Source organism: Artibeus jamaicensis, unplaced genomic scaffold, assembly GCF_021234435.1.
Source record: "Artibeus jamaicensis isolate MK-2021 breed Jamaican fruit bat unplaced genomic scaffold, CSHL_Jam_final contig_432, whole genome shotgun sequence".
Lineage (NCBI taxonomy): Eukaryota > Metazoa > Chordata > Mammalia > Chiroptera > Phyllostomidae > Artibeus > Artibeus jamaicensis.
This window is the reverse complement of record NW_026521828.1, coordinates 14,467,317-14,486,333: the sequence shown is the minus strand read 5'-3', so window position 1 is coordinate 14,486,333 and position 19,017 is coordinate 14,467,317. Positions and strand designations below refer to the sequence as shown.

Genomic DNA, 19,017 nt, shown 5'->3' with positions numbered 1-19,017 from the left:
CTCCTAAATCCCTTCTTATAAACTTCATTTGCTTTTCCTGATCTTCACTGCAATGTGAAGACCATTGTCAGGTGCAAATACTTAGGTACTTCCCTTGTCACTGCCGCTCTGCCTTCCTCATGCCAAGGCAGATGGTGCATCTCTATCCTCCTCTAAAAACCAGGGATTTTGAACTAAGCCAGGGCGTGGAAGCCTGAACTCTGGAACCCCTTTCTTATCCTCTTTCCAGGCGCCTCTCTTCTGACCTAGCAAAAGTTTCTCCTCTTTCCTACATGGTCCAATGGAAGTTTCAAGAAAAGCAATCGTCACTTAGACCTAAAATTGACGTAAGTGAAGGATTATTGATTTTAGTGTAACGTATGGCTAGTAATGTTAAAAGGAAAAAACCACTTCATAATTTAATCTGAGCAGTGACTCCCATAATTAAGGTGGTATCTGTTCTTTTTTGAAAATACACCTTTGTCTCATGATCTCTGCAAAACAGCATCAGTACTCTAGAGCTTGAAGATTAGAGCATTGATGTTTGAGAAGTGACGTTTAAAAATAGCACCATGTGCTACATATGAAAAACATTGGGGGCAAATTTATATGAATGAGTAAAATATTAAAACATATAAACAGACATGTGTATATATCACTGGGTCCAGGAGTAAGCTTTCTGAAAGCAATGAAGCTGTACCTCAGTAGGTGCAGTAATATTATAGAATCAGCAACAAAAATTAATCAACCAAAATTACCTAAAAATCCCTCAAATGTGGAAAAAACTCTCAGGTCCCCAAAACTAGAGAATCAGAATGTCTCTTAAAATGCGATGATTTTGTGCATACTACCTCAAATGGTAATATTTGGGAGGAAATGTATCATGTTTGTATGATAAACTGTACTTGGAAAATATAATTTTACAGTGTTTTTGTCTTTAATGCCATGAAAGAAAATAGGCATATAGCTAACTTTTGGAAATCAACTACACATGTGATGGGACCACATTCTACTGTCTGTAAAAGGGCCAACTTCTACTGCTTTCTCCCACATCCTTTTCTTTTTGTGTTTCTTTTTTTTATGATTTGATTCATTGAAACTTACACTTAAATGTTATGATTGTTAAATCTTTTCCTATTTTTTGCTCAGAGTGCTACAGAAAACAAAATTCAAAGTGCTCTCCTCTACTTAGTCTGTAGTCAAAAGACTAGAATTATACAGTTTCTTTTATGTTTGTGAATAATTGCCTGTCACTGCTCTGTAACCTATTATCTCAGCTTTTTACTTAAGGAGCTAATTAAGTGAAACCTTAAGTGAAGGTTTCTTACCCTTTCCTTTATGTTCCATAAAAAGAAAAAAAAACTCTTTCACACGGACTCAGAAACCTAACAAAAACTATTGTTGTTCAAGGTACCAGACTTCTTACAGTATATCCTTGTGACACAATATTCTCTCCCTGGCACCATTCCAGAGCCAGTACTTATTTTGGTAGGGAGAGGAGGGTAAATGTTGAAGATACAGAATTGAAACCTGTTGGAAAAAAAAGGGTTAGAATCATTCTATCAAAAACGCCATTGAAGAAAAGCTCTTGAAGCATGGGGGAGGGAATGAAGGATAGAATGAATGGAAGATGAAGAGAGACACTAACATTTAGTAAACAATGATTTTGAGAACCAAACTACCATAAATGACACTTGGGAGGAGAAGTTGCTGCCACTGTTAGGAAGGCTGCTGTGGACTTTGTGATGGAATGCCACTGACTCCCACTGTTACCTTTTTTGTTTATTATTAGTGAACACTTTTGAATTCTTACCACTTTGAGACATGGGACTATGTTTAGAATGTCTCCAGATATTCTGATCACAAAACCGGAAGGAAAGGGAGAAGGCAAAAGAAAGGAGAAGGCATTGAGTATGGGATGTGAAAGATGGAGGAAGGCAGCACTATATAAAACCAAGCCTATGAAATGATGTCAAGTTTCCATGCAGGGTTCTTTATATCATCTCACTTAATGAGGCCAAAATAATTAAAATACACAAAAGTGTTATGTGAAAATTCCATAGCTTTCCTGAAGTGTTTTCCCAATTATTCTGTTTTCCCAAATATTCTTAGACCCCTCCTCCCATCAAGTGTTCAAGAAAAACTTCAATACAGTTTTTAAGGTTTTTCACTGGTGTCTGACATCTGACCTACAAGTGTTTGTAAAAGATTTTAAGATTGCACACATGTGAGTGTGTGTGCATGTGTGTATGTTATCGCTTTGAATACTTGACAAGCACATACTTTTTCTTCTCCCTTATTCCTTTTCTCTCTTTTCTGTCTATGCTCCGCTCTTCCCTTTTCCCTCTATCCTGTAAGCTCAGGTTTTGCAAATTGTCAGAGAAGCAATGTAAAACATTCTTGCTTTTTTATCACAGTCATGCTTCATTTTTTATTAAGAGGTAATATCTTTTTATTGTAAAATTCAATAAAGTATATTCCCTTTTCCCAAAGACAGAAAATTCACCCTAGATATTGAAATAAATTAAATTAAAATTTCTAAAGATATGTAATTTCCAGAAAGAAAATAAATATCTTTAAGAAAAGAGGACAATATCTGATCTGTGTACACATTTTCTCAAAGTGACTACTTCCAAAGTAAACCAGTTATTTGGTATATAATTTCTAAGTTATTTGTATGACATTGCATTAGTCACTTGTATTTAAATCAGACACATTCTGCATATTCTTCCCATACTTTAAATTGTTATGTTTTTCTCCATGACATTTTGAGTAGCTGATTGCGACTTGAGTCAGACTTTGTCATTATCACTGTAACAAGTGTTTATTTTTTGTTCCCCCAAAGAAACCGATGGGGTCCTACTTTTTGCTCAGTCTGGCAATTAAATTGGCCATGATAGTTAATAGAATTCATTTAAACTTGTACAGAAACATATTTTCAAGGAGTTAAAACTTAAAGAGTTTTATTATAACTACATTTTTACTTTGCAGAAAAGGGGAAATATTAAATATTCTTCAATTCAGTTACCTCTAAAAATGTATAATTTATTTCAATACTAATTAAAAGATATACTTAGGATCTCTTGTTCATCTTGACTTAAAATTGAAAATCAGTGCCACTTGACTACAGTGATAATTTTAAAACTTAATGGGCTGATTTCTGCCCCAAAATGCTTTTACTGATGCAGTTCTGGTGACACTGCAGAATACTTACACTTTTTGGTACATCTTGGATGATGTGGACTCTGAAAATCCAAGTTACACCCAAGATTTCATTCCTCTGTGATTACTCACCTGGACTACAGACATGCAGGACCTGTCTGAAAGAAACACTGACACCAAGTGGGCCCCACCAGTGACTCATCCCTTTAATGTAGCGAAACTGCAGAGGGAAGAGCAGGGAGGATGTATTGGTTGTTAGGAAAGTCTAGTTTACCGGTGGAAAATGACATCCTCCATGAATAAGATCTAAGGTGCGACTCACATAAATGTCCTAATTTTAAGATTGATGGAGATCATGAAGCATTTCTTTATGTTGACGACAGGTCATCATAAATGCCTCAAGTGTATAGGACTACATATGGTTTTAGAATGTGACTTTATGAAGAAGGTGGAGATCCCAACTTCCTCTACCATGTCTACATATATATATGTCTGAGTGTGCATTTGGGTGCTCTGGACAGTGTCTTGACAGAGAACCTGAGCAGGACAAACCAGCCTTGACCTGAGCGAGCTAACTGGCACCATGAAAATATCAGGTGTCTTTCTGCTCCTTGCTCTGGCTCTTTTCTGCTTTTTCTCAGGTGAGTTTTTTTTTTATTTAAAATTGAAATCCAATATTTATGCTGAACTGGAAATGCCAAGTGTATTTGTCCATCAAGACCAATTCTGAGAGGTTATCCTAATGATGATAATGATTGTGATGATGAAAATGGTAATAGTAATAATGATTTAAAATAATTTTGTGGAGCATATACTATATTCTAGGGATGTAATAAGAGCTTCTAGGCATTATTTTCAAAACACATAGCAAGATACACTTATCTGTAGTCTACATGTAAGAAATCAGGGGCACAAAAAATTTTAAAAATTGCCAAAGGAATCACAACTTGTAAGTAGAATTTGGAATCTGAGCAGGTCTTTTAGACATTGCAGTTTATGCTCATTCCACAAAACTAGTCTGGGGGATGGCTAGTTGTTTTAAGTATTAGCTTGGCTTTCTAAAACAAAGAAAAGCTTTCCTGTCCTCATTATTCTTATACAATAATTGGAATTAAAATGAAAACAAGGGGGGGGGTAAAGGAAACTCAATTAGAGAATCCTTCAGAAAAAAAGGACTACATATGATAAAAGGAGTAGGAAGGATAGCTTCAGAAAAAAAGCTATCCAGTGTTAGAAGACTGCAGTGTATATGCTGCTGAGGAACTCAACAATTCTTCAAGAAGGGGAATGTCTCTGAGCAATGGTCATATGTTCTATCAGTTCAGATTGTTCAAAGGACAAGCATACTGTGATCTGATGTCTTTTGGTTCAGGGCCATGTATCTCTTCCTGTCCTCCTTTATTTTTCCACTCCATGCTGTGGTAGTGGACAAAGCACACACTAAAGGCTCTAGACCCAAGACGTAGGCCCATCTCTTCTGCTTATTGCCATGTCAGATGGAGATATAGCTCAGCTCTCTGAAATGTTCTTTCATTCATTAAGTTCTAGAAATAAGGCTGGGTCTTGGAAACTTCCATGTCTGATCTATCATTTCATTCAAAAGCTGTTGAATTTGGGGACTGTCAGAGATTTTAAATGCCTAAACATGGAAAACCAACAATTTTTCAATGCAATTAGATAGATAGAGAAGTCTTTGTTCACAGGAAACCAGTCATATTTACATGAACAAGCACATTTAGAAATATCAAAAAACTGGATAAAGAATTACTGTAATATTAAGAATAAGTTTGACTACTAAGGCTAAAAACATGAAATGGTGTTTCTGTCTGCTTACTTGAACTTTGCATACTGAAATGCTCTTAGAAATTAATTGATATGCTCTTATTGCTTCCTTTTAGAAAGGTAAACTGATTTGTTAATTGGATCTGGTGGACTAATGCATTTAATTTATCAAAATATGATTCTTCCTAGATAAGTCAGTGTTTGGGAAGGCTAATGTCTAAGAGCTTTAATGTTGACTTTCAGTCCTGACATTTCCATTTTATAGCATGTGACTTTTATGAGTCTTTTATTCATCTATAATAGAGGGGTATAAAAAGAACATTTCAATGTGTGCAATTAAGTGAGAAAATGCATGTAAAGTGCTTTATATAGTGAAACAGATATAGTAAAAGTTCAACACATATCTATTAATATTGACATTTTTTAAGTTTAATAATATGACTGCTATATTGAACTCAGGCCTTGTTGATGTTAATCCTCCCTCTACCTTGATACTTTATACATATAAGACATTGGACAAAATCTCTCCTCTTCTGATAAAAAATTTGTACCATGAAGAAATGCCTGAGAATTGTAATAATGAGTTTTCTTCAGTCATAAAAATCACTTTCAGTGGTTTACAAAAATATAGACTCCCATGCCCTATTTGGTCTATGTAATGGAATGTTCAAGTCATTGTCCTAAGCATCTGTATTTTTAATAACAGTGCTGCAGTAAGGTTAACAGTCGTTGCAGTAGATGGTCGTTGACTTCATTTCAAATTTAAAAGCCTTGTTCCCTCCCTTCTCACCTCCATGAACAGAGAGTGTGCTTTAAGATATTGCCAATTGTCATTCCTCACATGATGACACTTATCCACACACTTTGTCACCAAGTGACAAAGGCTTTTGGCTAAACGTGCTAGGCGTCACTGGCATTGGGAGTGCCACAGAAATGACCAGAATTCACGGCATACCAGAACTGAAATGAAGATTTTATTATTTCAGTATTTGAAACCATTGAGCTAATTAGCCACAACCTAAAAGCACAGACATAACCATAAAGATGGAAGGAGACAGAGAATCAAGACTGTATTTATAGATGGCTTTTCCAATTTAAAGAGATGTAGCAAGAGGAATGAGTCACAGAAGCCAGCATGACTCTGCCCTTGACAGTGTCTATTTGGGCTAAGTCTTTAAAGCTGAGTATATAAGTCAGAAAAGCAATTTTGAGCTCAAAGGACAAACAACAAAGTTAATCTCTTCCTGAACTGCCCGTGACAAAGACAATACACTGAGCCTCAAAATGTCCAAGTTAGAGGTGACTTTCCAGCCCAACTTCTCCAAAAGAAGACTAGAGATGAGGTCATCCCCATTGTGAATTAGTAACTAGGCCAGAACTGTAACATGAATCTCCAGATCCCAAAACAATTTTCTCTCACCCATCCCCCATCCCCTAAGAAATATGACCTCATCCTGGTCTATCTCCTTTCATCACTTCCCAAGTTTCTACTGCTCCCTAAGAAGTGAACAGGCATAAAAAAGTAGAACAACCATGCCCTGCCTTGCTGGGATGACCAGGAACCAGGAACAAGCATCAGTTCAGGCGTGAGGATTTCTTAATTTTGCAAATGCCACCTTTTGTACTTTCAGAAATTACAGTGTTCAGATTTTGTGCCTTTTTTTTCAGGTGTCTTCAGTCAAGGAGAACAGGTCAGTGCATATTTTTATCTATTCTTCAGACCTGGGTGAGGCTTGGCTGGTATTTCCCATGGCCAAACAGAAGTTTGTCTGTGGGTAAAAGAGCAAAAACAACAAAGAAGCAGGCCAAATCCAGAAATCAGTGAAAGTAACTCATTTTTTAACTCTAATTTCTCTATGAGTTAAAAAACCCTAAACATCCATTCTCAGGTTTTGTTGAAGTAAAATAATTATAAATGAAAATAGGATGAATCTATGTTATATTCCTCATACTCAATGTTATATCACTCATACTATATCCCTGCTTTCCCTGGAGGATCTTGGGCAAATTACTCAGGTCTTCTGAGCTGCAATTTCTACAATTATAAAAAAATGAGGGATAACCTTATTCACCTCACAGAATTGAAATTAAATAAACTGTATGGAAGCATTTGGTAAACTGTAAAAGGACTAGTTATTGACTAATAATGAACAACTTTTGAAGGTGTTAGGGCAGAGTTTATCTTCTTTGTAGAAGTGAGAGCACCAAGAGTAGTCACAGAAGTTGCTTACTGCTATGTATTGAGTATATGCAGACTCATTCACACAAATGTAAATACATTTTGGGTAAAACATTGGAAGGGACACAAATTGTCTTCATTGTCTGGTTGATTTTTTTCCAAATTAATCCACCAACTTTTTTCTGGATTGCTTATTCTAACTATCAAAAGACAACATAAACAAGTGGTATTTGCCCAGTCAATCCATTGCATTGAGAGCATTTCTACTTGATCTTGACAATGGCTCTTGTGAGCCTTGGTGTGCCCAAGAACCCCTGACATCAAATTTTCCAGACATACCTGCCAACTATTTGCAGTTGGCAAACTACATTGTCAACCTATTTCAACTCTAGTATACCTACTATATTGTGTAAGACTTTTCTCCTCTCCAATTTCAGAATCTCAGAAATTGAGATATGTTGTACAATGGATTATGCCCTGTAATTAACTTGCAATGTGTGTATGCACCTGTATATATAACACATATGTATTTGTACTTGGATATAAAATTGTTCATCTTAAAATTAATTTACTATTATGTTTAAACATATATGGTAGCACAATCTATGTTAAATATCAAAACAAACAAACAAAGAACCTCAGATCTACCCAGCCCATTTTGTATCCCACCAGGTAGCAAAATATGAGACCATTACATGCAGATTGAAAACATATGGAGTATAATCCCAGTTTTGTCATCAGTCTCTTTCCTTGTTTAGGCTTTGATTTCCAGGATTCGTAATGTTTCCCAGATTTTCAGTGTTTTCTAAAGTTCATTTAAAATCAACTGCTTACTGATTCTGTTCCTGATAGGCCCAAGTTTCAGAGTGGGCTTGCTTTGGGATGACTGGGGAGGCTCACTACACATATAGATCCCCAGTGCTAAACCAGACTTACTAAGTAATAGTCACACAGGTAGGGGGCTTGAATCTGTGTTTTAAATAATTATTCAGTACTGAGGAGTACTGACTTTGCTCGAATATTTTAGGGACAACATACATGAGTTCTAATTCAAACACTTACTGACTGTGTGATCTGAAGAATGTCTCCTTCCCCTATCATTGCCTTTGTTTTCACTTCTCTAAAGTAAACATTTGGATGCAATGATTTCTAAAAACCCCATCTGACTTCAGGTATCTGAATCAGTATGAACCAAGCCTGGGCTTGCCAAGACTACTATCTTTTCCCCACTGAAATAGACAGAGAAGGGAGGGTGCCAACTTTCAAATGGCATCAAGGCTGCCATTTCTTTTTTTTGTAATTTTTTCCATTACCATTTAATCCCCTTATTCCCCTCTACTCCCCCACAATCACCACACTGTTGTCCATGTCCATAAGTCCTCTCCCTTTTTTGCTCTCTACCATTTCTCTTCTGTATGGCTGGAAAGATGGTGGCAGTCCCAATGACAGGCAGAAAAATTGAAACTGACTTCAGGAGCATGCCTGCTCAAGTCTGATACCACTAAAACAATAAGAAGAAACATTCTCTCCAACATTTAAGTCATTTCACTTCTACCAAGAAGTTTCCATGCTGAAGCACCTGATGGTAGGGTTATAGTTAACAGTCTAAAGAATTGTACAAGAATACTTTTAGAAACACTCACTATATTGTTTTTATTTTTCTTATTTTCCTACTAGCCATATCCTTAAAGAGTTTTTTAAATGAATATTACAGGTTAGAATTAACACCAACCCCTCAAAAACAATTATTGGCAACCATTTTCTGTTACAGTAATTTTGGAGGGATATCTATACTTATTTTTGTTTATATTTTAAGATTAAGACACAATGAGTTTTATTACAGTTAGTAAAACAATGCTCCATAAGTCGAGTGTGTCTTGGGCTATTCATCTTTCCTAATTAGTTTGAATTCACCTACTACTAAGATACTGGCAAAATATGTAAATTCAATTTGAAGATGTTAACCAGCATCTACAAGTTAATGACAGGTAGGAAAATTGAGGCATCAGAAAGAGGACCTAAGCTGATTCCAATTTACCAACGTCTTTAATAAATGTATAATCAACACCTCAGGACCCCTGGCTCCTTAAGGAGGGAGCTTCCACGGCCCAGGCCACCTTTTGAGAGCAACAGAAAGCGCCAGTGCAATGCATGTTAATGTGCTTTGGGCAGTACAATCTTCTGAACAAATAAACCATAGTTTTTGCTATGCTCCATTCTTAAACAAAGAAGTAATCATAGTATAATGAAAATAGTAGTTTAAAGTAAGATAACTTGTCTCCACATTTAAGAGGGATTTTGAGACATGGGGGAAAAGAAAGCAGAGAGAATAGGATTTATTACATTGACTCAGCCAGGAACTGTTGAGGGTGGGTATAAATTTGGAATTGGTGAGAGGCACGTGAGACAAAGAAATACACTAAAGGTAAATACACTTGCAAGGGGAAATAAATGGCAATGTTTTAATCTGAGGGCGGGTTGAGAAAACCAAAGAATGGTACTGTTCTGTAAAAAGGGAAAATTAGAAAGTAAAACTAGTTTGGAGGGAAAGATTTAAAGTTATATTTTGAAGATAATTGAGCATTAAATGTAAATTAAATTATTACCCAGAGTTGCCCTGTACATTTCTAACAATAGGAATTAGAGGGTTTTTCTAAAAGATTTTATTTATTTTTAGAGAGAGGGTATGGGAGAGAGAAAGAAAGGGTGAGAAACATAGATGTGAGAGAGAGACTTCGACTGGTTGTCCCTCACACGCCGCACCCTGAGTGAGGGCCAAACCCGCAATCCCGGTTTGTACCCTCACCGAGAATTGAAACACAGGCCTTCTACTTTGAGAGATGACACTCATCAACTGAGCCACACTAGTCAGGGCATAGAGTTTGAAATTTTGATGAAATCGAGAAAAACCATCTAAGACTCATCAGTCAGTACATGCTCTTTGAGACAAAAATAAATATATATATAAAATTTCTTGAAAATGACCATAGTGAACACTCGGGGAGAAAATTAAAAAGATGGAGAAGAAACAGGTGGAGATCCAGAGCACTGACATGTTACAGGAGTCAGGAAAGAATTCCAAGAAGGAGGCAGGGTGTTCAACCCATGGCCCACGGGCCACATGCAGCCCAGGACGGCTGCGAATGCAGCCCAACTCAAAATCGTAAATTTACTTCAAACATTATGATGGGTTTTATTTGTGATTACGTGTTGCAATGTGTTTAATGTGTGGCTCAAGACAACTCTTCTGCTTCCAATGTGGCCCAGAGATGATAAAAGGTTGGACACCCCTGGATATTATAAGAAAATCATTAACATTTAATAAATAGCCAGTGGGTGTATCCTGAGACATTTTTAGAGCCATCTTTGGTAGTGTGAAAGGGCATAAAAACAGGGAGAATAGAAGCAAATTAAGGAGGGTTTTAGAAAACTGATGTGATTTAAAAAGGAGCTGATGCAACCACATGGGTGGTAGCAAAGGGAAGAAGAGGCAAAGTCCTACACCCTAAGGGAGTTTGTGTTTGCAAATTTTCATTGGCTTTATTTGTAGAATGAAATTGCCAGACTAAAATATTAATGATCCTGAATTCTTGGGTTAATTTTTGTGATCATATAAGCTCGTTTCCCAGTAAAATTCAACTTGTTACTGGGTGATTAATCTGGGCACTAACAGTATCCCCAGATTCCAGAATGTTTTTGAAGGTACAGTTCTTTGAAGAACCACAGGGGGTCAGACTGATACTAGACATTGGCACCCAAGTACCTAGATGCAGTCTCAGGAAGCTGGACAATATAAGAAAAGCAGTGCAGGCTCTTGTTAAAGCCAACACCATCTAAAAAAAACACTCAAACAAAAACAAAAAGAAACAGCCCTCACTGAATAGGGTAAGAAATAATGGGCTCCAAATGCTGGAACATGAAACAATTTATGTTGTTGGAGTTTATAATAGCAATCCTACACACATACCTGAAACTTTACAAAGCATTTTCAAAGGATTTGTCATTAAAACAACCCTAGAAGACAGGCATTGCCAGGCCCCAGTGAAATAAGAAGAAATTCAAATCAGAGCAGTTAAGTGTTTGCATAAGGTAATGCAGCTAGTGAATGGAAGAAGCAAAATTCAAACCCAGGTCAGCCAGGGGTGTCAAACTCATTTTCACTGGGGCCCACATCGGCCTCACGGCTGCCTGTAAAGGGCCAGATGTAATTTTAGGACTGTATTAATGTCTAGGGGCCAGGAGCTCGGTGTTGCTGCTGGGTAGAAACAAGGTGCTGGGCTGGATAAAACAAGGTGGAGGGCCAGATTCAGCCCGCAAGGCCTTGTTTTTGCTGCCTGTGGACAATCTCCTAATATAAAGCATTACAGCATTTTAAATAGATCCAAGGGATTCAGCTCTCCTGGGTCTCATGGAGGAAATTTTGAAGAAGAAGGATAGCCCTATCTCCCTTAGTCTAGACTTGCTTTTTGATGTACACTTAGGAACTGGTGGTTGGGATTTTATCTAAAGGACACCAAAATAAGAATAAAAAACAGGAAAGGAAATTTGGGCAGAGAAAAGGAATGACATTCTTAGACTACTTCTCCTTAAACTGTAAGAGCTATGCTCTATTACTGGTCCAACTGGATATTCTGATATTCTCCTGTCTTGCTGTTTGCTGCACAGAAAGGATTGCTGGTTGGCTCTGCATAGTCATTCTTCACCTTTACCAACCTCTGGGGCTCCCAGTATGTAACCCCTTTTTGTCCCCAGCCACCATGTTTAAATTTCTCACACAGTGAGTGAATAGGGGTCCCTAGTTATAAAAGAAAGAAGCATTTGACCAACAGATGTTCCTTCTTACACCCACTTGAGGAACTATGGACTTAGCTTTATTTTAGCCACTTTACAGAAAAAAGTCACTATTAAATATTACATTAGCAAAGCTAGAAGAGTCATTAGAGACCACCTTATCTAATGGTACTGAACGTTTTTATGAGACTCCTTCCAAAATGTGGTAAGAGCTACAGTTGGAACAGGCCTATAGTAAAAGCTTATTTTCCGCATGCCTAGTCCAAGACTATTTCAAACATTTTATACTGGCTTTCTACAACTCTTGTATGGTTACATCTGATCCTTATAACAATCCTGGGATTGAAGCATGACAGCTGTCTAAACAACTCTTTGGCTAAGCAAATGAGGTACAGACAGTGAGTGATTTGTCTGAAATGACACAACCAGCCAATGGGTTACAGTAGGACAAGTTCTGAAATGTGGTTCTCCAGCCACTTCAGGGATCTCTGAAAGACAGGACAGTTTAGAAATATGAAATGTATCTATGTGCCAAGGAAGTTTGTTCATATACCATTTGAATGATTTGGTTTTATTTATGGGAATCCTTAGCCCTTCTTAGTCTCATACCTAGGGGGCAGTGGAAGGGGAAAAGTGGGTTTGGAGATGGGGGTGGAGTCTAGAAGTCCTCAAAGTCAACATGTCCCCATGTGCCACTTCCATATCTGCTTTCTAAAGGACAAAAGAGCCGGGATCACAAGATCAGAGGGTCGATTGCGAGGGAGAGGTGGCTTAAGATGGCGTCTCTTTCAAGTAAGAGACATTTTTTATTTTATTTTCCTCACTGACCTGTCTGTAGAGAGACACGTATCCCTGACTTAGATGCCCCTTTTCTCAGCTTCCACACTGCCTGTGTTTGGCCCACTGTAGCATCTACCACACACTGTGCTGTAATTATCTGTGTTCTTTTCTGCTTTCCTAACATGAATAAGATGGAAACTTACGGAGACAATGTTTATAACTGATTCTTTTTTGTATAGCCAGCACCCAGAACCATCTCTTCTAAATATTAGTTATTTATTTGGCTGTTGGTGGAATGAATAAAAATATCAATGATTACAGTCTGTTCTTGACTCAAGCACACAATTGCAAATGTGTACATTCATGACAAATACAAAATACATTAGCTTTTGAGAAAAAAGTGTCCTATAATTAATCATGCTGTAAAGATTTTCCAGCCTGGTTTCTATTTGGGGACCTGAAGGAAAGGTTACAATCCTAGAAGTAGTATGAAAGGATGGAGTTATTTTTAAGAGAACTGGAGGGAAAAAAGTAGGACTATAAAAAACCTAGGTATCTTCTATACAACCAAGCCCTAAGAAGATCTCTGGTAAGCAACATACCACCCAGCCTCAATAGTATGAGATGTGAAATTTTAACAAAAATGTGTGTTAATAGTCTCAGTTTGACATATTTTATAATATTTTGACATATGTCAAATATTATATTTTTGACATGAGTCTAAGTTTGACATATGTTATAATATTTTGTAACTCAGTGGTATGACTCTTCTGATGAGCTTTTCCCTATGCAAACCTTTGGAGAACTTTGTCTGTATATAATGGTTTGCTAGCATCTTAAAGATATGATTCCTCTTACCAATGCCCACACATTTTCATGACAAGGTATTTTAATAAAGCTTACATGCCTTGACTCTAAGTGTGGTCAAAGGTACATTATGACAGTTGGCCTTCATCTCTCTCAATGAGGATGTGTTGAAAATCAACCATAGTAGGTTGCTGGAAATTGTGGATCAGCAATCAGAAGGAGTATGGCCAAACACTGGTTTGAATGCTCCCTGGTTGGGTGGCATCGGGAAACTAGTTAGTTATCCCGAAGATCAATATTCATGTCTGTAAACTGATTAATATAATATTGCTCCCTGTGCCTCTCAAGGTTATTGTGAGACTCAACTGAGTAACTCTATGTGGTTTGACTATTATAAAGCAATAGATAAACATAAGGCAGTATTATTTTAAAGGAACTAGGAAAGAAGTAAGTATGGTCCCTCTCTTCACTTAAATATCACTTAATTTCCCACATTTGGAAAAGTTTGGTTCTACCTATTGTGTATTGCCTATACCCTGTAATAACATGGTGTGCATATCACTTGCACACTAAAAATTGACTCATCTGACATTGAATCAAAAAGAATTTTAAAACTCCAGGCTGCTCCCAAAAGATCACTGTAACTGAGGGCATGTATTAGCGGCATAGGCGCTACCACTGTTCCTTCTAAAGAACCCATGACCTTCATTATTAGCCATCATAGCACGTGTTCTCACCAAGGCTGGATGTAGCCTCAGAATCCTAAATGGAGCAACTTGGGCACCAAAGTTTAAATACTACAAACAGACTCTGAGACAGAGCAAGCTAATATAAAGACATTAAAATTTTTGTTTTCAGGAGAATAAATGGATGTAGCCACCATGGGGAAAATTAACAAGCCATCACATAACATTTGGAAGCTCCTTGCAATAGTCACCCACATCTTTATAACAATATAGAAGTAGAGTTATTAGAGTTACATTAATACAGTGAAAAAAAACAAATCTCACTAAAGACCAAAAACTAGTCTCCAGTGGAACAATCTAGGGTTGGAGCACAAAGTCATACCTGTGGCATTTGCCTTACTCCTTACAGTCATAAGGAGTAAGTAACTGCCTTACATCATTAACTTATTCCTGAATACAATAATTACAGAAACATGTATCTTGTGTCTCAAATAAAAAAGTCTCAGTTATGTTTAATACATTCCAGATGAGCAGACAAAGAAGGCTGTTTTCTATTTCAGGAAGCTTTACCTCATATACATGCATATAATTTCTATAAATACATAAACAAATAAATATGTGTTAAAAATATATATTTGTGCATACCTTTATATAAATGTTTATATATTTACATATACCTTTATATTTATAAATATTTACATAGATTTATGTAACTATCTAAATATTTATAAATATTTGTATATGTTTGTATACTTAATATTTAGATATATTTATGTACACCTTTATATAAACAAATCTATATATATATATATATACCTCCACATAAATAAATATTTTCTATAACTATATAAATAAATGTCTATGTATTTATATATAACTTCATATGAATGTATATTATGCATAACTTCATATACATAAGTGTATATGTATATATACATAAATAATCGTAACTTTGCTGTCTGAAGCTTCTGCTCTGTTGAAGAGTGCCTGGGGCGGACTGCACTAATGCCCACATCACTGTGCTCCCCTTGGTAGATTGACTGTGGTGAGTTCCAGGATGCCCAGGTCTTCTGCACTCGGGAATCAAATCCCTACTGTGGCTCTGATGGCCAGACGTATGGCAATAAATGTGCCTTTTGTAAGGCAATGGTGTAAGTATCACACTCACCAACCCATCCCTTGGAAAAACAAACTTCCAGAATAAGAGAATGACACTTTCTTCGAGATAGTCTAGAAGATTCTATTCATACCCACCCATAGATACTAAAGAAATAAGTTTCGGGCAAAGAGACTGAAAATAAATGGGTCAAAAACAAATAAAAATTAGCATAATAAATTATTTGAAAGCATAATCTCCATTACTTTGTGATTATTAAATGTGACTTATCTTAAGGACATTTTAAAAAATTATACATCTTTAAGAATTTTATACATTTTATTATTTTTTCACTTCTAACTGAAAGTTTTTGTAATTTTATCCAGTTATGTTTTGTAATTATTATTATTATTAATTTTAGAGATTAAGTTAGAAAATTCACCAAAATCAGAAACATGAAAATCTCATGAGAAAATTTATTTCCAACAAAAGCAATTACTTTGTCTACATTATTTTCAAACATTTTATTTTATACCAAATTCTATGTTGCTAAGGCAGCAGTTTTCATTCATTTCTCTCTTTTGAACTAATGAAAACAGCCTTTCAACAAAGAACAGAGGAGAGGATCATCCTTTATTATTCAGAGTACTCAAACTTTACAGACAGTGTGCTGGGGAGATTCTACCAAGGGCCAGTATTTAATGAATTTATGTGTTAATAAGGAACAGAACAGGTGCTCTAGATTTTAGCCAACAGACTGTGAGCTTCCAGATTGGACACACTTTATAATTAATAAAAACCTATTCAAACAAGCAATCTCCTCGTCTGATTACTCTAAACTCTAGGAAATTATAACCCTCTTTAAAAGTAACCTCACTTCCTTACCATTGTCATCCTTTTCCTATATCAGAGTTTCTTTTTTTAATTTTTAATTATTTTTTTATTTAGTTATTTTTCAAGTACAGTTTTTTGTCTATTTCTCCCATCCCAGCCCCCTCTGTCCTGTGCTCCCCACTTCCCTCTCATCTCCACCCCCCAGCTCTCGTCCTTGTGTCCTTCATATTTGTTCCTCCAAATCCCTCTCCTCTTTCCCCCTTAAATTCCCTTCCCTCTCCCCTCTGGTCACTGTCCCCTTGTTCTCTATTTCAGTCCTGTATCAGAGTTTCTTCTATGAATGTCTTAGTTTCTTTCAACTTTGCTGTAAAATTTCTAAGCACAGGGATTATATAACTCTTTATCAATAATAACAGAGTTAAGCACACAGAACTAAATGAATAAATATTGAATCAATATAGTTCCTATTTCTGCATTTATATATAGCATATCTGGTTAATTAACACCAAACTTTTCTCAGGATAAGGGCCATGCGGTAAGTTGAGATATGGTATGATGAACACTCATTACTAAGAAGACTTAAATATATGGTCTGCCATAAAATACCAGATGCCTGAGTATTTGGTTTAACTTCTTACATCTTCTATTAGACCAGAATTGTGACACTATAGTCTCTTTGCCATTATTACTTGTGTCACTTTTGCCTTTTTCAGTTGTATATAAATTTACTCCCAGAGAAACAATCATTGAAACCAAAAGGTCTACAACTTATTAAATTAGTTTATTTAAGATTCATGCTTTCTGTCATCAGGACAAATGTCACCTCTGAATGAATTTAATTAACGTCTGCCAGATTGCTGACATGGTTACCTGTACATGATTCCACTGATGGCATAGATGATGACATAGTTAGACCCTTATCCACCCTCTGCAATGAACACAAATGATATTGCACTGAGCATGGTCTTGTCTTTTTCTTTTATAGGAAAAGTGGTGGGAAGATCAACCTAAAGCATCATGGAAAATGCTGAATGAGAGCCAGGGTTTTGTGCTGGCTTCTCAGCTCTCTCATCCTTCCTTCCTTGCTTCTGCTTTTATTTTTCTCTAGCAGATCTCTTAAATTTACAAAAACATACCTTCTCCTTTACCTGGGTCATGGGGAGTTCAATATATATCTATTCCCTTGATTTGCTTAACAATAAAATAAATTCTGCAGAAGCCTGGCCTGTGTTTTTACTTTGAGATCAAGAAAACATACAGATACAATATGGGGTCATTGACCCCACATAAACCCGGGTAAACAGACCTATTTTTCTGATCCAAATGAACCCTGAAGTCACTGTGGGATCTTGGGAAAATTCCCTCCCATCTCTATTCTTGGAACTTCCATGTGGCTAATGAAGAATTATTTTATAATAATATCTATTATTTAAGGCTTAGGTGAGGTAATATTGATTCTCCTCAATTTGGGGGACAATATTTTATATAAAATAAAACATTGATCTTCTTTGGACCATAGTTTTTCATCTCTATGGTGGATTTAGACTATATACTATGTGAACACATACATTATTTGTTTTCCCAGCAATATCATAGAGTCTAGCAGACAGAAAGAAGTGAATAAATATTCAATAAATAGTGACTATCCAGTCAATAGTGAATGGAGGCAAAGTCTATAAAAGCGTGTATATTTAAAGAAAACAGTCCATTGATCTTAATCATGGAATGAGAGAAATGGATAAAACGTAAGGAATCATAAGTCCCAGAGAAAGTTTAATTAGTATGGCCAAACAAAAATGCTCCAGATGGTAGAATAATCAAGGTCTCAACACAGCTCTTTCAATGACCCACTCAGTCTCCATGTAGCTGGCTCAGTCTTTTGAAGACAATCAAGATACATAAATGCCTTATTCTGAGTAATCCAGATGGAAGTCTGGAGAGAAATCTCCCTTTGAGCACTTTCTTAGTGCGGAGCATGTATTTACAAATAACATGTTCCAGGGTGAACTCACGCACGACATCCCTAGGTGCATTCACCAGGTAATAACTATCAACAAACATTGGCAGAGCACCTACTCTATGGCAGGCTCTGTTCCTAGGCACTTGGATACAGTTACGGTTAGGGATGGAAAGAACTAAAAATCCTGATCTTAATAGAATTTACATACTAGCAGGGAAAAATACACAAAAACAATAAGCAAGTACATGACATAGTAATGTTTGGGAAGATGATGGCCAATTGCAGTACAAAGTCATGTAGTTAGAAGAGGTTTTATTGGGAAGACATGGAAATAAAGGAGTTAGCCAAGCTAATATTCTAGGGAAGAGCAAAAAGTAAAGCTAGAATATAGTCCTTCAATCTGGGGCATTTCTCTTTGTTCAAGGTTCAGCAGGGAAGCAATGTGACTGAAGATGTGCAAGTGAGTGGGCAAGTAATGGGTGACAGGTTCAGAGAAAAAATTAATGCAAACCATGAAAGGCTTTGTAGTCACTAGTAAAATTTTTGCTTCTATTCTGATGAAAAAATGTGTTAATTATAAATATTAAAATCTTACATCTGCTTTTAAAAATCTATCTTCTGCTTTGAATATACCATATGGTCTTACCCCCAAGAGGAACCTAATAAACAAAACAAACAAATGAGCAAAATAGAACCAGAGGCGAGGAACAGACTGACAGTGACCAGAGGGAATGGGGAAATAGGATAAGGAGGGAAATCAGAGGAAGGGTCTAGTCAAGGAACAGGTACAAATGACCCAGGGACATAGACAACATGGTGGAGATTAACTGTGGGAGTTGGGAGTGGGCAAGGCAGGAGAGAGCAATGGGGGTAAATTGGGACAACTATAATAAAACAGCAATAAAAATCTATCTGCTTCAAAAATGTTTATATTCTGTTTATCTTACATTTAAAAAATTTT

The 19,017-nt window shown here is 36.5% G+C and overlaps 1 protein-coding gene across 1 annotated transcript; it reads left to right on the top strand.

The window, feature by feature from the left end:
- Positions 1–272: 272 nt before the first annotated feature.
- Positions 273–17,135, top strand: LOC119061356 (serine protease inhibitor Kazal-type 6-like). Its single transcript, XM_053665886.1, has 4 exons — positions 273–326; positions 6,555–6,614; positions 15,202–15,317; positions 17,082–17,135. Exons 1-4 carry the CDS (start codon positions 273–275, stop codon positions 17,125–17,127), a joined length of 276 nt encoding a protein of 91 aa, XP_053521861.1. The 3' UTR covers positions 17,128–17,135.
- The last annotated feature ends 1,882 nt before the right edge of the window (positions 17,136–19,017 follow it).